The sequence below is a fragment of the Schistocerca americana genome, chromosome 5, assembly GCF_021461395.2.
Source record: "Schistocerca americana isolate TAMUIC-IGC-003095 chromosome 5, iqSchAmer2.1, whole genome shotgun sequence".
In the NCBI taxonomy this organism is placed as follows: Eukaryota; Metazoa; Arthropoda; class Insecta; order Orthoptera; family Acrididae; genus Schistocerca; species Schistocerca americana.
Genome location: NC_060123.1, coordinates 313,295,763 through 313,316,432, shown reverse-complemented (window position 1 = coordinate 313,316,432; position 20,670 = coordinate 313,295,763). Strand labels below are relative to the sequence as shown.

Genomic DNA, 20,670 nt, shown 5'->3' with positions numbered 1-20,670 from the left:
CTCCCACCCTACCGTCCATCATCCCCCTCACTCCCAAACCAAGTTTCCCACAGTGGTCGCCGCACTGGGCCACCGCTGGCGGAACATTGCTTCTAATGGGGCCTTCACAAGGCGCTGCTGACCGGCCAAGTCGCCAGTCGGTGTGTTTCAACAATCAGCACACCTCTGTCGGCTTGGCACTGTCAGTAGAAGTAGCGGCAGTATCAAAGCTGTTCACAGCAACAGCTGCGCCAGCTTGGAGTTGAGGCGTGCCTCTCCGCGCAGTTTGAAGGATTGCGCGCCCCCTAGAAGAGCTTCTCACGGTGCAAACAGTCACCTTCTGTTCTCTGTTACGATCACTTGTGTGCTGCTGCGTGAAGAAGTGAACTTGACGGTACAAAATGCTTAAACGTAAACGTGTTGTCCTTTCTATGAAGGACAAGTACGAGATTATTAAAAGATTAGAAGAAGGTGAATCTGCAACCACTTTATCCAATGAGTACAAGGTGGGGAAGTCGACAATTACGGATATAAAAAACATGTACAGTTCGATTATCCGAACAAACCAGTTTTCCGAACACCCATGTCCGCCAATTACTTCGGATAATCGACGCTCTACTTTATCTCGAATGATGGCGCTATATTTAGAAGATGCTTGTATCGTCGGTGCAGGATACTCAGCTTGAACTTGCTGACATGAATAAAATTAGTTGAGGCTGCTTTTACGTGTTGCACTAACAGATTGCGCTACTTCAGTACTTGAGACAAGCTCATAACAGTATTTTGCAAAACCGGAACAAAATTTGGTGTTGTCGGGACAAGAAGATCCATGACGCCGACAGTCCCGATATATCAGGACGGATGGCAACCCTAATGTTACGTGTAATTGCCACCAACAGATTAAAGGAGAAGAATCTATATACCTTACTTTTTATAAAACAAAATTTGCATACCTTGTAATGTATTTTAAAGAACGGACAAGAATTCTAATGCCTTACTTTTTTCAAAATAACTTTTGTAATGTAAGTCTGCATGTCTTGTATCATTGTGCTTTAAACAATAAAACACTATTAACAATGAACACAAAACACTATTAACAATGAACTTCACATTTTCAATACCTGCCTCAAGCATTTCATAATTCTTAATAGTACAACCTAAAAATTTCTGATGTTAAGTTACATTAATGTATGACAGCGTTTGAAACATCATCTGCTACCGTCCAACAATTGTAATGATCCTATAGCAGGAGACCATTCGTTGTTTTTTTTTTTATTTTGGAGTCCGGGGTGATATGTTACAATACAGCGTCATTAGTTATGGTGTCAATTTATTCAATGCACATGCTTAATTCGACTGCGAGAGAGTTGAGCGCTCATTGTGCTGCGGCATTTACTCTGTGACATATCACAATTTACAAGGAAAAAAAAAAAAAAGGAACTGTGAGAGACTTACGTTCGGGATCTTGCACTAGATGATCGATATGATCGATGTTCTTGCTTCTAGATTCCTTTGTAAAGCCTAGGAATTGCCGGCAGCTGTCATTGCATAATTTTTAATTCATGTTCAGCTGTAATCAAGGCTAAGGGTGGGCCAACATCATACTGAATTCGAGCATTACCGATGGATGGCACCACGAACTTTTCAGTCAGGTGTCCGGATACTTTTGATCACATAGTGTGCTTCTTGAAGAATGGTGCATCTTTCTCTGTATACTAATGATAGCATAATTTTGTCTTTACATTTAAATTCAACAAACACTGATGAACCAAAGTCTATGACCACTGCCTACTGCGAGATAGAATGCCACACGTGGTGTGGTAGGGGTAGTACAGGGTGGTTCTAATTAAACATTCGCTACCTGAGAGGGCCCATGTGGAAACGAGGACAATGGAATTTTGTGGGAACGTTTTTAAGCACATGCAGAAGAGAAATAAAGTCTTCTGACAGCGTGTGTAGTGCCAACAGTAAAATTCGGAGGCGGTGGTGTTATTTTGCGGACATTGAAGGAAACGTTTTCATTTCCACATGAGAGAGTAACATTTTTTAATCGTGTACCATGTTAACTTTCCAATCTACAAACGTTGCTCGATGTGACGACTATCTTCAACTGCAACCGCAGTAGGGATAACATTTCACTAATGTTCACAGCACTTTTCGAACGATCTACTACGGAATGTGCATCTGTCGTGATAGCTCGTGCACAGCTTGAAGAACGCACTTTGGGTCCAGCGTCCTCAACCGTGCCAACAGTAAGTTCTTTAACAATTTGTGGTGCAATTGGCCGTCGGGCTCTCCCAGGGCTAACTCCCAACTCGTCAGTTAATTCAAACTTCCGAATCATGATTTTCAACTAGATGCAGAAAGAGAACCCCTCCCGTATTCCTATCGTTCGTCGACACTCGCTAAGAGCAGCAGGATTATTGCCGTCGTTTTGATAACACAGCTTTACGAGTAAAGCCCTGTTCACCTTGTCCAGACCCACGTTGTCTGTCTGCAGCTGTAATGCACACTGATGTCTGTGTTTCAATCCCACGTCGCCGTACCTAACGGAAATTCATGACACTAACACTAATAACAACGCAAATCCCGTAGCGCACAGTCTGAACATCATTCGTATGAAGCTGGGTACCCATACGGTAAATAGTTTTCCGTCTACACTGGCTAAAGTAGTGAAGGTTTAATTATAACCACCCTGTATGCAAGCAGAGCTAAGGCGAGAGGATAATCATCCTAGCAAAGAAACATACAGGCCACAAATTTACTGATATAAACGACTTCGATAAAGGACAGATTGTTATGGCGTGGATCGAGCAGATAAGAAACAGTGAAGCTGTTCGCATGTTCAGTCATGAGCACTAGAAGGTGAAATCATGAGAAGCAACGTCGCCGCCTCATTCCAGATCGTGGAGGTCGAAGGCTTGCCCGTTCTGTGAAGGAGGACAGGCGGCAATCTGTGGCAACCTGGCGACAGAATTCAATGTTGATGCAGGCTCAAGTATCAGGAGCACACCGTTCCGCGCACATTGTTGTTCGTGGGGCTCCGTAGCAGACGAACTCTTATGTATTCCCATGTTTACCCAACGAAATCGTCAATTGCGATGGCAATGGATTCGTGACCGTCGAGATTAGGACTGTGGATCACTGGAAACGTGTCGCTTGGTTGAATGAATCACGTTTCTGGCGACAACAGATCAAAGGTCGTTATCAGAGGAGCAGTAAGAATTCAGGAGGAACAGATAGCAATGGAGAGGTTGGAGGACATCGTATCCTACCTCACAAAGAAGAGAAAACACGCTCCACGAAATGAAAAGTATACTTAGCACAGTACGTGGAATCAGGATAAAGTCAGCTAAGGTAGCCTCGTAGAGAGTTCTTGGGGAATATTTAGGTGCTTAATATCAATATTGGAGATACAAAGTTGTTGAACGAACGCAAGAATTCATGTACGGTACCTGGAATGCGAGATTGCGCAAGATGACCAAAGCAAGAAATATACCACAAATAGGTACATTCAAGCGAATAAATCTTATCTATAGATTAACAAAGGGGGTCTACTGGTATAAAAAACTGATATGAAGTTGAAGAAGTTCCTGGAAGTGTTCATCAAGAATACTGCTTTGTATCGAATTACTGAACTCAAACATGTAACATACGAAAAATAAGAAACTGAAAGTGTTGGAAATGCGTTGCCGTATAAAGTTGTTAAAACTGGTCAGATGAACTACCAGCGGAAGAGATAATGGAAACAATAGGTCAGAAAAGAAATACAAGAAACTTCGATTAAAAAAGGGAGAAATATTTTTCTCGGCATCAAGTAACAGTTGATCTAACACACAAAGTGATTGTGGAGAGGAAAACTGAAAGGACAAGTAAAGAAGAGAATATGTCGAACAGATTACGGAAGATGTTGGATGTGGTAAATATGTAGAGACCAAGAAATGGTTCAAATGGCTCTGAGCACTATGGGACTTAACTTCTGAGGTCATCAGTCCCCTAGAACTTAGAACTACTTTAGCCTAACTAACCGACGGACATCACACACATCCATGCCCGAGGCAGGATTCGAACCTGCAACCGTAGCTGTCGCGCGGTTCCAGACAAGCGCCTAGAACCGCTCAGCCATTCCGGCCGGCGAGACCAAGAACGTAGTAACACATAGGAAGAGAGGGGAAACAGTATCACGCTATTAAGACAGTCGAAGCAACATTGCGTGAAAAAAAAAGTTAATCTATCAGTGAAGGGCCGATCTCTCTGATGGGTATAGACACAGACTGCTGTAAAATATTTTACGTTTCAATTGACATTATAATAGATATGAATGATCAGGTGATATCTGAAAACTTCATTTATAATTCGAAAATCGATAATGTTCTAAACTGAATTTATGAATAAAGAACAACTGTTGGACCGTTTCACTCCTTCGAACATATTGCAGCTGCAGACTATGTCTCTGCGTGAAAACTATGATGCAGGAAATGGCGTTCTGTTGTTAATAACTTACCAAAATTTTTGAGTACGTGTGGGAATTTTTACAACGTTTTATAGTAACATCCTGATACTTATAGAGAGCGATACATTTCAAGAGTCAAGAGTCGATAGCGTTGTTTGGATAGCCCTATCTCTCCAGATACTGACAGGCGCGATGCATGAACCTTTATGCTCCTTCGCTTTTCCCCCCATTCATAATAAGTTGCGATATTTCCATAGTATAAAGCAGAGCTTTATAACAATATTTCGCTGGGATTTCTACAGTCGGTTTTTTCACCTAATCAGAAATATTTGCTTTATTCGTGCGACATATCGCGTTAATTAGCGAAGCCTGAATCCACTGTCTTTAGTACTGGATTGGTGTATAAGTTCGTCGCGTATTTCCACAACAGATACACGTAACAGAGACTTTGCTCATCAGTAATATATTCTCCTTCACTATTTGTAACAGTCTGCCAACGCTGGGGTAGCTTTCCGATTCCACAACTGTAGAAATGACTATAGAATGCATCGAGCTACGTGGCGGAGCCCATTTTCCTACAGAAATGAAATTTCTTGAAGATTGTTCGATGTTGTTGTTGTTGTGATCTTCAGTTATGGTGGAGTAGCGTCACTTCACGCAGTCTTCCCGGTCTTTATTCTTGGTTTGATTCTGCAAGACGTCTCAGTTGCTGACAATAAATGTCAACAGTGATAGTTACACCTCGAGGAAGCAATTCGTAGTACATCACACCGTCGCTGTTCCACGAGATGCATCTTTTGTGGATGCACGCTGGTCTTTGTATGGGGAGTTGCTGCTTTGTTTGGGTTCAGTCATTCCTCTCTTTTCCTTTTGTTAGCATAAGGACTCCGATTCTCGTCACCAGAAACGATACAGGATAGGAGCGGTCGGTGTTGATCACGACCCACGGGCGACGAGCAAGCAGAGATGCACACATTGGCGCCTGCCGATTTTTGTGATTTTGGCTTAGAGCATGCGGTACCCATATACCTAATTTTTGAAGCTTCCCCAGTGCATGTAAATATCGCACGATGTTAGAATGATCACAGTTCACCACATTTGCCAGTCCTATAGTACACTCACATAGGCATTGTAGATTAACTGGTTTAAAGGATCTTCATCAGACACCGAAAGTCTTTCTGAATGTGGCGAGTCACTAACGCCGAAACAATCCTAAAAACGAGAAAATCGTTTTCTTGCCGTGCTCTGTCACATGGCATTATCGCCATACACGGCCAAAATGTTTCTGGCTACCTCCGCTGCTGTCGACCACCTATTTAACTCAAACAGAAGAATTATGTCGGAAATGTTACGATTTCTCCACTTGGCACTTCATTTTCTAGCATCCGCAGGTCCGCTCACTATCTCCAGATGACAAAATGACAATATGTAAACTCAAATAGCAACAGTGAACTACAAATAAAAAGCGAAAATCGATAAATACTCCTATAGGAATCGAAATACCAACACTCAAAACAAAAACGCTACGAACTTACGCACCAACCTAATATAAGGTTGCGCGTAGCCGACAGTGATTAGTACGTGTTGTATGTTGGATTTGTTGGTGTTCAGTCGGCGTCCCAGGTCACAAGGCCGCGACAACTCGCTGGCCCATCCTTGTCCAATTTGAACAACTGCTTGCTCTATAGTGTTCTCTTCATCAACGGAACGTTGTATTCGAATCTTCCATCTCTCTGCCTTGCTTTCTGTTTTCACAACTACTAGTGTATTAATCGTGTAAGTACTGTATTTACTTTAAAATCTAAAGACATTGTGCTTCGTACAAAACTGAGCACAACCTAGATTGATCAGTTACTTTTCATAGATAAATAACCCATCAACTTACCTTCTGCTTCTGATCTCCTTGCTGTGGGTTTCTTTCGCTTGAAGAATCCCATCTGCAACCACATAACAAACCGCTATATTAGTATCAAGAAATTCCTGAGATATAATACATACATAAACAAGAAGAAAACTCATAATCCCCGTTAAATGGATTTCTAAATTTCCTAGTAGGTGTGGAAAGACTGTATCTTGAAGATCAACACGTACCCGCATCGAAAATCGCTAAATGAAATCATTAATGAAAGACATACGAGGACTGCCCAGAAAGTAACGCACCACATTTTTTTTTTCTCAGCCGAAAACAATGCTACGAATGCGAAACGTTACGTATGTCTCCTGAGAAAGCGCACCAAGTTTCCGTCACTTCCGACAGATAGTGTAGCTGCACGACAATTACAAAATGGTGTCTTTAGGTGATGTACGTTACAAGCAATGTGCCGCCACTGAATTTCTCACTGCAGAGAAAGAAACTGTGGGGAATATTCACGAACGCTTGTGCAACGTCTATGGAGCATCTGCTGTCGACGAAGTACACTAGTCGCTGTGCAAGGAGGGTGAGGTCATCAGAAGGCGTTTCGGCGGAGCTCCACGATTTGCAGCGGTCGAGAGACCATCCATGTCTGTCACACCTGACATATTGCAACGAGCTGATGTCATTCGCGACGACAGACGCATTACGACTCGGCAGTTGGCTCTGTATCTGTCAATCAGCAAAGGAAGTGTGGATGCAATTATCCACACTCTTGGATAATAAAAAGTGTGTGCGAGATGGGTCCCGCGATGTCTAACGGTGGATCACAAATCGCACAGAAAAAACATTTGTCTTGATTTGTTGCAACGTTTTGAAGCTGAGGGAGAGGCTTTTTGTCCGGATTGTGACAGGTGATGAAACCTTGGTTCATCGGTCGATGGAATTGCGCGATTCCCATTCCCCACAGGAGAAAAAATTCAAAGCAACTGCTTCCGCCGGTAAGGTCATGATCACCGTTTTTGGGATTGTGACGGTGTGTTTTTCATTGATGTGATGGCAAGAGGCGATATCATTTATTCAGAAGTATATGTAAACACATTAACGAAATTCAAGACTCGCTTCCGGCGACTTCGGCGCCACAGGAACCCAGGAGATGTTTTGCTGCAACACGATAATCCTCGGCCCCGGTCTGAGGACTGCTGAACACATAGCAAAACAGGTTTGGACAGTGTTACCCCATCCACCCTACAGCCCTGACCTAGTCCCCTCGAACGTCCACTTGTTTGGGTCATTAAAGGATGCCATTCATGGAAAACATTTTGAGGACTTTGAGTAGGTGATTCAAACAGTGCAGCACTGGCTCCGCCACCAGGGCAAGGATTGGTACCGATAGGGCATGCAAGCTCTTGTTGCGCCCTGGAGGAAGGCCATAAAACGGGATGGAGATTATGTGGAAAAATATGGTATGTAGATAAAACACCATTCTTTCGTGTGTGTAATTCTCATTATGTTCAATAAAAAATTGTTGAAGAAAAAAATGCGATGCATTACTTTTTGGGCAACCCTCGTACTTACGCAGCCACACCATCAGCTACTTTATAAATGTGATTAAAATGTGCTGCTAGTTTTGGTCTGTATGACTATCTTCTGGCATTTGTCAACAATACCGTACAGTATTTTGGTTTCTGATCTGTTAAACATTTTATACTAACACACTTTGATATCTGGCCCGTGAAAAGGAACATGTTCATTTCTTGTAAGACCTGTCCTAGTTACGCTTGTTGTGTTCACATCACAATTATTGCGAAAATTTCGTTAAGTACATTGTTTTGCAGATTTATTGTGTAACTTCACTTCCGCGATCACTGCGAAATTATTTCAACTTCATTGATGAAAAACATATTCCACATGTCTGTAGGCTCTTGTAACTTCACACATGACCATCAACAACGTCAGGTGAGCTGTGTCAAAAAATGGTTCAAATGGCTCTGAGCACTATGGGACTTAACATCTATGGTCATCAGTCCCCTAGAACTTAGAACTACTTAAACCTAACTAACCTAAGGACAGCACACGACACCCAGCCATCACGAGGCAGAGAAAATCCCTGACCCCGCCGGGAATCGAACCCGTGAACCCGGGCGTGGGAAGCGAGAACGCTACCGCACGACCACGAGATGCGGGCTTGAGCTGTATCCATCATATAAGTAAACAAAGAAAAATTCAGATTAAGCTTTCGAATTTTCTACTGACGATGAATGAAAGAGCAGTTAAATTTGTTTGCCAATATAGTAAGCAGTTTGCACGGTCAAAGAAAGCACTACGTTAAAGGGCTAGTCAAACGAAAACCCAACACTCGCCACAACGTGACCAGGTAATGGTTCCATTCAAAAGTAATCACCACATGCTTTAAGACATTTATCCCACTGGGAGACGAGACGGTCAATTTCTGTTTCATGGAACGCAATCGGCCGCTGACGGGTCTCTACCGCACCCCACTCTTGCACTTCCTCGTCCAACTGAAACCGATGTCCGCGCATGTCTTTCTTCATGTAGCCAGAGATGTAAAATCACAAGGTAAAATATCCGGGCTGTATGGAGGATGGTGGAGTGTTTCCCAACCAAATCGCTGAATCATAGCTTTCGTCCGATTGGCAGTGTGCGGGCGGGCGTTTTAGTGCAACAGGGTGATTCTGCTGGACAGGATTTCAACAGTCCGAGAGCAAACGGCAAAGCGAACAGTGGAAATATTTCACATCTCTCCAACAAAAGAAATCCAAAGCTGTTCACCACAGTTCCGGTAAGGATACGATGACCTCTTTCTTCGACTGCAGAGGCCCTCTGCTCGTTGAGTTCCTTGAGCGTGGAACCACAATCAGTCCGCTACGGTATGGAGACATTTTTGAGGCGCTATGAAGACATTTTGCAGAAACTGCGACGCACCATAGAGCCAAAACGCTCAGGAACGCTGTCGGACGATAACGTCCGTCCTTATACTGCCAATCGAGAGAAGGGTACGTTTCAGAGATTAGGTTGGGAAGCACTGCAACATCCCCCGTACAGCCCGGATCTTCCACCGTGTAATTCTTACATCTTCGCCGACCTGTAGAATACTATGTGTAGACGTTGGTTTCAGTCAGACGAGGAAGTGCAAGAATGGATGCGATTGTAGAACCGTCAAAGCAGTCCACCGCGTTCTGAAAAACAGGAACTGATTGTCTCGTCTCCCAGAAGGATAAATGTTTTAACGCGTGTGGTGCTTGCTTTTGAACGGAATCAAATCATTGTCCAACTGTAGTGGGAGTTCGGTTTTCATTTGACTGCGCGTCTTACATCACAGGGCATCAACTACTCTGAATCATGTTTTCTACACACCTGCTTTGGTACCGATTCATTTTTGCCTCCTACCTTCGAGCACCTTCTCTTGGTAACTCAGAATTGTCCCTCCGATGGACATTACTGAATATACATAGAACTATGAATGTGTGTTAACTATAAGGTCAAGTTAACTGTAGTAACAGTATCACCTCCACTGTCACAACATCGACCTCCACACATTCTTCCTGTTAGTCGATAACTGCTAAACACGGAGTTTCATCGTTCATACGTCGATCTGCCACGATGAAGCATCGAACCACCCATGCACTTAAACACAACAGAAAAGAAACGGACCATGGGTGAAGTGGTTTGAATCACCATTTATAAAGAACAACACAAACGCCAACTTTATTGGCTTCTGACATTACTTTCAGCGGACGCAGTCGCCTTTGCACCACTCTTCCGAGTCAACGTTCAGGATTAACACCGACGATAAATCATTGTTTATACGGTTTATTTTCTTCACACTCCATGGGAAATTCATATTGGAAACTGATTTCATTTCACGTAGCAGATGTTTTTGTTGTTGTTCTTGTTGATATTCCAGAATGATATATTCACTCTGCAGCGGAGTGTGCGCTGATATGAAACTTCCTGGCAGATTAAAACCGAGGAGACGAGATACTGGAGAAGTAAAGCTGTGAGGACGGGGTCGTGCTTGGTGGCTCAGATGGTAGAGCACTTGCCCGCGAAAGGCAAAGGTCCCGAGTTCGAGTCTCGCTCCGGCAAACAGTTTTAATCTGCCAGGAACTTTCATTGTTGATATTGTTGTCCTTAGTACGCAGACTGTTTTGCTGTAGTTCACAGTGTTGAACTATCCGGGAAAATCATCTTAATGTGCGAATAACATCCATATGAAGCTTCAGCCAACCTTTGATCTCACTCTACAATTTTTCCTCCCCACACTTCCGTCTATTACCAGAAGGACGATTCCATGATGTCATACGACGCTTTCTCACAGCCTATTAGTTCCTTAAGTTGTGCCATTTTTGTCTCCTCAATTAGATTCAGTACCTGCTCATTAGTTAACTAATCCACCGATTTAATTTTCGGCATACTCCTACAGCATCACATTCTAAAAGCTTCTCTTCTTGTCTGAATTGCGTATCGTACAAGGCAACACTAAAGACAGCTCAATTTCGGAAAGAAAAGCAACTTTGTAATGATATTTCACCTACAAGCTAGGTGGGTTGGTTTAATTTTGTTGTATGGATTAGTGTACCTACTACAGCAGGATTGCATCCATTACTGGAGGCAACTGACATTATAATGTTCGTTTCTTTATGTCTTTCACAATCCTGCTGTTACAGATAAACTAATCCATACAACTCATAACATATTACCTTTAGCTGCAATAAGGATTATATGGTTTCACTAATATTCCAGACCATATTAATGTAAGAATACAAAACAAGACAATAGTTCATTTGAAGTTTTGTTCTTGTTGCTTTCAAGTGTAAATTTCATGTACAAAGAAAGAGATACAATTTTTCGCAAATATTATATCTTTCTTTTATTTCGTTTTTGGGCATTCAAGCTACTGTTAGTTTTGATTTAAGCGTCGACCGCATAGTGTCTCTTACTAACGTACAACATTATTCGTTCGTACGAAGTTCTTTGTAACAAGCACCTGCTGTATCGTACATGCTGCATGCTGGCTATGTTTCGTAACCATCGATATTTATGTAAGTTGCCTGTGAAAAGTGAGTGATGTGTTACCAACTGTCAATCACAATGGAAGCTGGTGCATATATATTAATAACAAAGTCGCCAATACTGTCACAGAAAGCACAGAATTCATTTTTTGGTCCAAATCGCCCTATAAATAATATTAATGATGATATTTTAAAGCATGTTAAGCATGTTACATCTTATTGTCATAGAGACAGCTCCCACCTTTACGCTATGAAATAGTCATTTAACTTCCTCTGCATCATCTGAAGACGAGCTTGAGAAGATTTGAAACATTTGAAAAAACTAGCTGGTTGCAGATTTCTGTGTTTATATTGAATAAACATTCAAGTGTTCTAAAACAACCTAATGGATATGCTTAATAAATTGTACCAGTCACTAGCCGCTACTGATTGAACTTAAACGTAGCTAGAGGAGCGAATTTGCAATGAGTGAGCAATCAAGACGCAACCTTCCTTACATCTGAATTTATTGTCCACTATTTTGAGAGCAGATGTCCATTCTTCTCCCAGTTTTAACTTTAAAGAAGCCCGTTGTTGATTAAACGACAAACCCTAATCTTCCATCTTTCTCCTCCTTAATACTGATATTTGCATATTCCCGGATTGCTATCGTATACCGTTCAGAAACAAACAAAACCGCTATGGATGCTTGAGGTTTCCTCTCCCACTGCAATACTGAAGCAGCTGGTCCAAGACTTTTCTGGAGATTAAAATGGACAAAATATCGAGAGTTGATTTTCCTCCCATGACATGTCCAGGTAAGGGAAAGCCTTTGGGTTGTAACATTCCGCACTGAACCGATTCTTTCTGTCTGATGAGACTGCTGGGGCCTTGTGCAAAAATTTGATCCTCTTCATCGCATATCATCCACCATGGTGTCACACACTCCAGTTAGGTCTTCTCCCCATGGATGCCACCCCGTCACAGCAATGGCTGCCTGAAGTGGTAACCATTCCTCGGAGTCCGTGTGCCCCAAATTCGACAGGCACGTATTCCAAGGTACGCAACAGGAGTTAGTAGCGCTGGCATGAACAGTGTTCAATTTTTGGCGCCTAATTCGACCACTCACGTAAGAGGTGCTTCAGACAGAATTGCACAGTACGTAGAACGTGCGCTACAATGGACGTCCTTCCTCGTACAGGCATTACTCAAAAATTTGGAAAATATATGTAGATCTGTCCCAGTCCTTGATGTCGAACATATGTTAGCGGAAAAGGTGTGGGAAAGATGTAAAAATGGTTCAAATAAGCAATGCCCTAGAGAAAAAGCCACGTCGACAACATGGAAACCATCCTACTGACTGGCCAGAGAGAAGGTACAGTCAGAGAATATGACTGTTGCACAGGGGAGGGTGGTGGTGGTAGTGGTGGTGGAGAGGGGGGAGGGGGAGGCTAAACTAATACTCAAGAAAACGTAAAACGGTAAGATGTGGACTAACTAATGGGATATTACCAATTACCTCTAGCAACATTAGACATTAGCACCCCCTATCTTTCGAGATATCAACAACTGTATGATACCACATTCACAGCAAAATCATGAGCTTGCTTTAAAGTAAGTACCTTATAAAGGACGGCCACTATAGCAGCATAGATGAGCAGGGCGACCACCACCAAAACGATCCACACCCAAGGAGCCAATGCCGCCCTCTGGATGTTGGGGCTCAGAATGGTAGTCGTCGTATTTGTTTCGCTGGACCTGAAACATGGTACTTGATACATTTAGTAAACGTCTTGTTGTTGTCCTGCACTACACACATTATGTGTAAGTTTGAGTAATAGGTTTTACATTCACATCCTACAGCTCTAGATTCATTTGTGAAAGACACATATGAGGTGTGATTGGAAAGATTTAAGAATGGGCTTGTAATTGTACAATGGTGGTACTTACATGCTACTGCGATGCATCTTCTTCAAAATAGTCCCCTTCTGACTGAACACATCGACTGCAACGGTGTTTTCAATTTTGGAAACATTCCTGGAATTTTTTTTTCCTGAAGTGTGTTACGGACGCTCTCCGTATCTGCCTGGATGTCTTCAATCGAGTCAAATCGCTTCCCTTTCAGAAAAATTTCAGTTTAGGAAACAGGTAGAAGTCCGCAGGAGCCAAATCAGGGGAATATGGCGGTTGTGGAAGCACAGGAATTTCGAATTTGGTCAAAAATTCAACGATGGAGGAGGCACGATGAGCCGGACCATTGTCATGGTGTAGCAGCCAACTTCTGTCTTTCCACAATGCAGGCCTTTTCTTCCGCACCTTTTCGGGCAATTGCTCAAGGACACATTTGTAGTATTCCTGGTTAACTGTCTGTCCTCCAGCGGTAAATTCCTGATGCACAATACCGGTAGAATCGAAAAAAATCACCAACATTGTCTTCACCTTCGACCGACTTTGCCATGCTTTTTTCGGTCGTGGTGAACCTGGAGTTTTCCACTGTGAAGACTATGCTTTGGTTTCAGGATCATATCCACATACCCACGATTCATCACTTGTAATTGCCCTATTTAACAAATCTATGTAATTTTTCGTCTGTTTAATCACTTCTTGGCACGCTTCAAGTCCGTGTTGCCAGTGGTCACTTGACAACACTTTTGGAATGAACTTTGCGGACACTCGGCGCATGTTCAGATCAATAGTAAAAATTGACTGAACTGCATTGAAACTTAAATTAAGTTCATCAGCCATCTCCCTAAGTAGCGAACTTTCACATTTTCGTTCGTTTTTGAGGTGGAAGGACAGGCGGATCGTGGTTCATCTTCACATGATTCGTGACCATTTTTAAAACTGTTGAATCAGGCAAAAACGTTTGACTGGCTCATACAATTATCTCCAAAAGCTGTTTTTAATAGTTCGTAATTCTCAGAAGCTGATTTACCGGTTTTAAAACAAAATTTCACAGAAACTCGTTGCTCCATTTTATGTCAATTTTCACGCAGACAGAATCCGGCAACGAGCCCTAAGAGACCCACACTCAGCCAGCTGCCACAACGAACTGACTAAAGGAAACGCAGTTTCCTGTCAGAGGGAGTTCAAGGACAAGGCAATGACTCACTCCCCACCCTCCGTGTACCTGTCCGCTAAACCAAGCAGTAGTGTACCCATTCTTAAAACTTTCCAATCACACCTCATAAGAAACTTGCCAAGCGGTTGCTATTGCTGCCCCAGCAAGTGAACATAAACCGATAATTTACAATAAAAGAGCGTATTTATAATCGCAAATTAGATAGAAATTAAAGTAGTATCTACACTGCTGAATAATCACCGTTGTCTGACATTCTGACAGGGTGATAAATAAGAAAATAATTCCTAATCTAATAAATAATGAAGCATATGAACAAGTACATATTTATTCAGTGAAAAGTCGGGCGCACTGCCTTATGGTATAGTAACATGCTGCCACGATATGTCGGCTCAGAGTCTTCTAGCCATCTTTAGATGTACACTGGCGAAAGTGTACTGAGCTTCCACATTTAAGATCCTGCTGGCGCATGCGTGAGATATTGAGTTGTCATTGCTTGTACGGCGCTTGAACGATTGCGCTTCTGTCACGGGCTTCCGCGCGCCCTCTGTGATGGAAGCTCGCATCATCGATATCTGATCGATCACCTTCACACGGTAAAACGCACGGAACGATGGCTTTTCCAATTAGAGACCGCACGGCACCCCGTCGTACTAGAAACATCGTTCTCTGCGTATCTGGCGCCGTTCTGCTATTTAACGGTGTGGAGTTTGTCGATGAGGCGAGATTTCACTACGGAAGGTGCTGGGAACAGGGCACACAGCTGCTGAAGAAGCTCATGCGTTCAAACAACGCATGCGCAGTGACAGTCTGGTATACCGTGCATGCGCCGACGGAGTCTTCAATAGGATAGCTCACACTAGAAGTGCATGAAAATGTGCTTAGAATATAAACAGCGCTTCCCAAGAACAGTCGCATGAATTATAGTCCAGTAGAATTATCATCCAAAAGCATACAAAAGGTTTTATTGTTTTAATGGATTCATTTGTGTTCCAATATGACTATCCTAGGTTTTCCCCCTCGGCGGAGTTGTGGAAAAGTAGTGGGGGCAAAAATGTACCGGAAAAGGGGGTATTTTTTCGGTTTTGTGATTGTATCTCGTAAATGACTCACAATATCGAAAACAAAGTGGAATTAGAGATTGTAGGGCATGAAATTCTGCATTGAATGAAACATCTGCATATTTTTTTGACCACCCGTTTCCATACTAGTGCTAAATTGGACCAATTTTACATGTTCATGAAAAATTTTCGTTTTAACCTTTGTTTTTGGTAATATCGTTGAAACTAACCCACCTATCAATAATGTCGTTCATAAAAAAGATATGGACGGATAAATTCTGCATTCGATGAAACCAAAAGTGAATTTATTGGCCCACCCAATTGTGTACAGCTCCTCATTAAAGTTGGACCATTTCTCACTGTCAATGAGGACATTTCAAATGTAGTTCTTCAGTAATTCTTATGTACACTCTTTTAAAAACAGAACAATAGCAACTCATTGTCTTGTACTTATTTAATATAGTGATAGAATAAAATATTAAAATTTTGTAAAATTTGAAAAATAATATTAAAAAAGTTTTTCATATATCGAGGGTTAAGAAATGAGACCTCGTATCTGACAGATGTCAGAAAAAGTCCTGGCTCAAAAAAAACTTGCAAGTTGAAGAAATATATGTTATAACAAAATTATGCAAAAAAATACAACGCACAACCTGAGAGTAATAAATGATTATGCTCTAAACAAAAAAATCAAAGCAATCAAAATATTTACTAAAAAGGTATATTTTTTAGCTACCCTGTAAAATTTGTCTTTTTGTCAGATACGTGGTCTCCGTTCTTAACCCTCGATGTAATACAGTGATACTCATTCAACTCATATGAAGGCGGCAGGAAGAGATAGACACTCCTTGAAATTAAGTAGTGGTTATTATATTCCGTAATTACAAAATTTTACATAAATGTATGAGATGAAAAGGGTAAAAGTAGGTATGCACACAAATCTCACATACGTCGACGTCTGACTGTCATTGCACGACTCGGCTCCTCAAAGTCAGTAATTTTCATCACCTCATATATACAGTCCAGGTCTTCGTCAACATCTGGTTCGTCCGTTTCATCTGGTTGGAGGGAGTTAGTGCGTGAGTTCCCCTTGCAGTTGACACAAATTAATGAGCACTTAATAGCACCCTTCCGACACACACAACTACCTGCACAGCCCTCGTTGCATTTTCAGGAAATTGTTGAGAGAAGAGACTGTGGAACTGATTCTTTGGAGGCAGGAAAGGGGCCAAGACCAAACTCTGAAGCCTGTCATCCCCAGAGGAGCGGATCCGTCTCGTGTCCTATCCACATTTGTACTTGTAAGTAGGTCCTCAAGCAACACTGTTGAGCTGCTTCCGTCGTTGGTGGTAGGGGTGCTAGGGTGAATCTGTATTTCAGTCGCTTTGGAAAACAGATCGAATCGCAACTTGTCTAAAGTGTCTCCTGCCGTACCTCCATAGAGGGTTGTTACAAATCGGAGGCCAGCTTCGACAATACCTTCAGCTTAAGTCTCATGCTCTAAGAAAAGTTTGATATCTTCCAGAAGACATTTATTTTTGACCAGTAGATTGACCACCTTCTTCTTGCCCTGACCGAAGAGTGCTGGAGTTGTGTCACATCCACTTACGGAGTGGAGAAATATGAGTGGCCTTCTGATGTTGTTTGCCAATTTGAAACTGCTGGAACCAAATACTTTTGATGAGGTCTTTCCTCTTCCAGGTTTCAAGAAATATATATTTGCTGATGGTGTGGCTAGGGCATTGAGCATGATGAGAAGGTCCGTATCCTCACCAACAACCACAACCTTCTCATGTTCCTGTGTTACCTCAAGCGCTGTGGCAACAATTTGGTGGTCTGCGTCTTCATTAGCTTGCTTTACTGAGAAGCCTTCATCTTCAAGCCTCGAAATAAGCAAACTAAGGAGACGTGCTTTATTTCTGTCATTGGAAAGGAATTGCTCCTGAGTCGTAGTCACCATCATGAACTCGGTAAAGATGACCTCAGGAGCAGTGTTTCTTTTGCTTCGGCGGAGGCGCTCAGCATATTTGATGTTCTTGGTGGGCAGGTCGTCTGGGTAGCTATCGAACACCACACTTGTCGCACTTTCGCTGCAGTGTCTTGTTAAACTGCACATTCACATTACGCACAATATTCTAGTAAAGCAAAAGCTGCTCTTCCAAATAGTGCATTTTAAATGAAAATCAGAGGTGACCCATATAAAATATATTTGCCTCCAAATTTGGTCAAATGTAGGGTTCTGATTTTTTTGAAGGTAACTTTCTGGACGATTACCTTAGGAGTTACAAAAGATACACTTTTGTCATTATTACACTGGCTTGCCAAGCAGAACATATACACAAAGGCAAAAAGGCTTTGCCGTTTAATAAGGGATTGCCAAAGTTGATCTTAAATTTCTTGTCACGGAATTTACCCCTGACTTTGAACAGTTTTTTTAATTTTTTTTCAATCTTTACTCATGATAATGTTATTTTTGAGTTCTCTGCATAAAACTGATCTAGAGACCTAGATTTGTAAATGTGAAGTAGCTTACATGCAAAGCAATGAAAGTACAAACTTAGCCGTACAGAAACGGGTGGTCCATTTCACTATTGGTCTCATCAAACGCAGAATTTATTCCTCTATATCGTTTGTAGGAACCAATTTATTGATAAATGAGTAGTTTCAACGATATTACCAACACACAGGGGTTAAAACGAAAAAAAAATGGTTCAAATGGCTCTGAGCACTATGGGACTTAACATCTATGGTCATCAGTCTCCTAGAACTTAGAACTACTTAAACCTAACTAACCTAAGGACATCACACAAGACCCAGTCATCACGAGGCAGAGAAAATCCCTGACCCCCCGGGCGTGGGAAGCGAGAACGCTACCGCACGACCACGAGCTGCAGACTTGAAACGAAAATTTTTCATCAACATGTAAAATTGGTCCAGTTTTGAAGAGCACTAGTATGGAACGGGCGGTCCAAAAAACATGCGGGTGGTCTCATTCAATGTAGAATTTCATGCCCTACAATTTTTAATTCCACTATATTTTCTATATTGTGAGTCATTTACGAGATATAATCACAAAACCGGAAAAATACCCCTTTTTCGGGTAAATTTTTGCCCCCCACCAATTTTCCACAACTCCGCCGTGGGGGAAACCTAGGACAGTCATATTGGACCACAAATGAAGCCGTTAAAATAAAACCTTTTGTAGCAATTATTTCCGATTTGTATAATTTTTAGGTTTAACTCCACTGGACCGAGCGAGGTGGCGCAGTGGTTAGCACACTGGACTCGCATTCGGGAGGACGACGGTTCAGCCCCGCGTCCGGCCATCCTGATTTAGGTTTTCGGTGATTTCCCTAGATCACACCAGGCAAATGCCGGGATGGTTCCTTTGAAGGGGCGCGGCTGACTTCCTTTCCCATCCTGCCCTAATCCGAGCTTGTGCTCCGTCTCTAATGACCTCGTTGTCGACGGGACGTTAAACACCAATATCCTCCTCCTAACTCCACTGGACTATTTTTCTAATGAAGAACTGTGCGTCTTACTGGGAGAGGCATTTGAATGATTACCCATTCTGTAGCTAAGAAGGGAACTTAGGTACTGGGAAGGAACAAAATATCAATATAACAGAGCCAAAAACACACAAAGTCGTGACTTATTGCTGTATTTCCCTCTGCTTAAAATAATTATGCTATTCGAACAACAAACTACAAGACTCTTAATATGAAAAACCACACGTAAAGTTATTACCCGATTGTCATTCCATCATCAGGCTTCGCTGTGTGATACATCTATATCATCAACATTCTGCATTGAAGTATAACCATCTGTTACAATATGCTTGGCAAAAGGCAACCAATACCATCGTTTCAAAACATAATTAGTGTGGCATTTTATATTGGGCTGCTTCATTGCAAAAGTGATGTGACTATTGAAAAGTGCTTGTAGTCAAACGTGTATATGTTCTGTTCCATTTCAGCTGCGCAATACTACCAGGTCAGTAGAAAAAGTTTGTTTTTCAGATAGCAGAATCATTTTCAGCAGAGGGAAACACAGCAATATGTCAAATGAAACTATACGTTTCCAGAGAACTTTCCAAGTTTCAAACATCTATGATGTATATATGGAGACCGAAGAGACAAACGGAAATTATTACCAAGCTCGGGATTCGAATCGAGATCTGCTGCTTAGTAGGCAGATGCGTTAACGACTATGCCACCCTGGCACATTGGCGTTTTACAACTGCAAGGAATATCCTAGTACACCTTTCTAAAAAAAAACCAAATTCAATGCTGTTCGAGTTTGGAGGAGAGCCAAATGGGCTGAGGCGTGAATGGCAATCTGAACTGAGGGGGTAGACCATGCAGTTGTGAGAATTTGTACCGAGACCGAGATTCGAAATCATTTCTCAAGTTCATTAGGTAGATGAGCTAACTACTACGCCACCCTGGCACAGTGGCGTTGTACAACTGCGCACACTACTGTAGTATTCCCCCTAATCAACCCAAATTTAATGCTGTTCGAATTTAAGGGAAATGCCAAGTGACCTGACGTGTGAATGGTAATTTAGATTGCAGAGGGTGGCATACTAGGGCAATCCATGCAGTTGTCGAAACTCACTTTGCTAGGATGGTGTAGTGGTTAGCGTATCTGCTTAGTGAGCAGGACACCTGGGTTCGAATCCCACTCTTGGTACAAATTTTCATTCATCGCTTCAGCCTGCAAATATACATCAACATGTCACTACACTGAAATATGTGTGTTTCTGGCCCCATATATCGATATTTTGTTTCTTTACAGTACCAAATTTCCTACTGTGCTGTATGCCATTTTCCACCGCCCATCTGCCATAGTGTGCTGCAGCGTTAATTTAAAAGACCCGCTGTTTCAAACTGTTCAAACTGTTGCGTAGTGGGTAAGCAGGCAGTGCCCTTTGCGTTAGCCAGGAGAATGGCCAGTGAGTCGGCCGGAGCCTTCGCGGTGGTCTGTGCCGTGGGCTGTCGGCACTGTATGGTCTTTTAGAGTTGAAGTGAGCGGTTTTACCCCCCATGTTAGCCGAGAGCGCTAATCCGCTGCTTCCTGGACTCGGGTAGGCATGCCAGACCCAAATCGAATCCGCCCGGCGGATTAACGATGAGGGCCGGTGTGCTGGCTTGCCTGGATGTGGTTTTTAGGCGGTTTTCCACATCCCAGTAGGTGAATACCGGGCTGGTCCCCACGTCCTGCCTCAGTTA

At 42.4% G+C, this 20,670-nt stretch overlaps 1 protein-coding gene across 1 annotated transcript in view; it reads right to left on the bottom strand.

Annotated features, from left to right (window-relative positions):
- The window catches only part of LOC124616338 (integrin alpha-PS1-like), a 146,814-nt gene that overhangs the window by 103,552 nt on the left and 22,592 nt on the right, over positions 1-20,670 (bottom strand). The window contains exons 5-6 of the mRNA XM_047144645.1: positions 12,922-13,057; positions 6,318-6,369 (exon numbers count right to left, since the gene is read on the bottom strand). Of these exons, the coding sequence (XP_047000601.1) occupies positions 6,318-6,369; positions 12,922-13,057 (188 nt within the window). The remainder of the gene's footprint in view (positions 1-6,317; positions 6,370-12,921; positions 13,058-20,670) is intronic.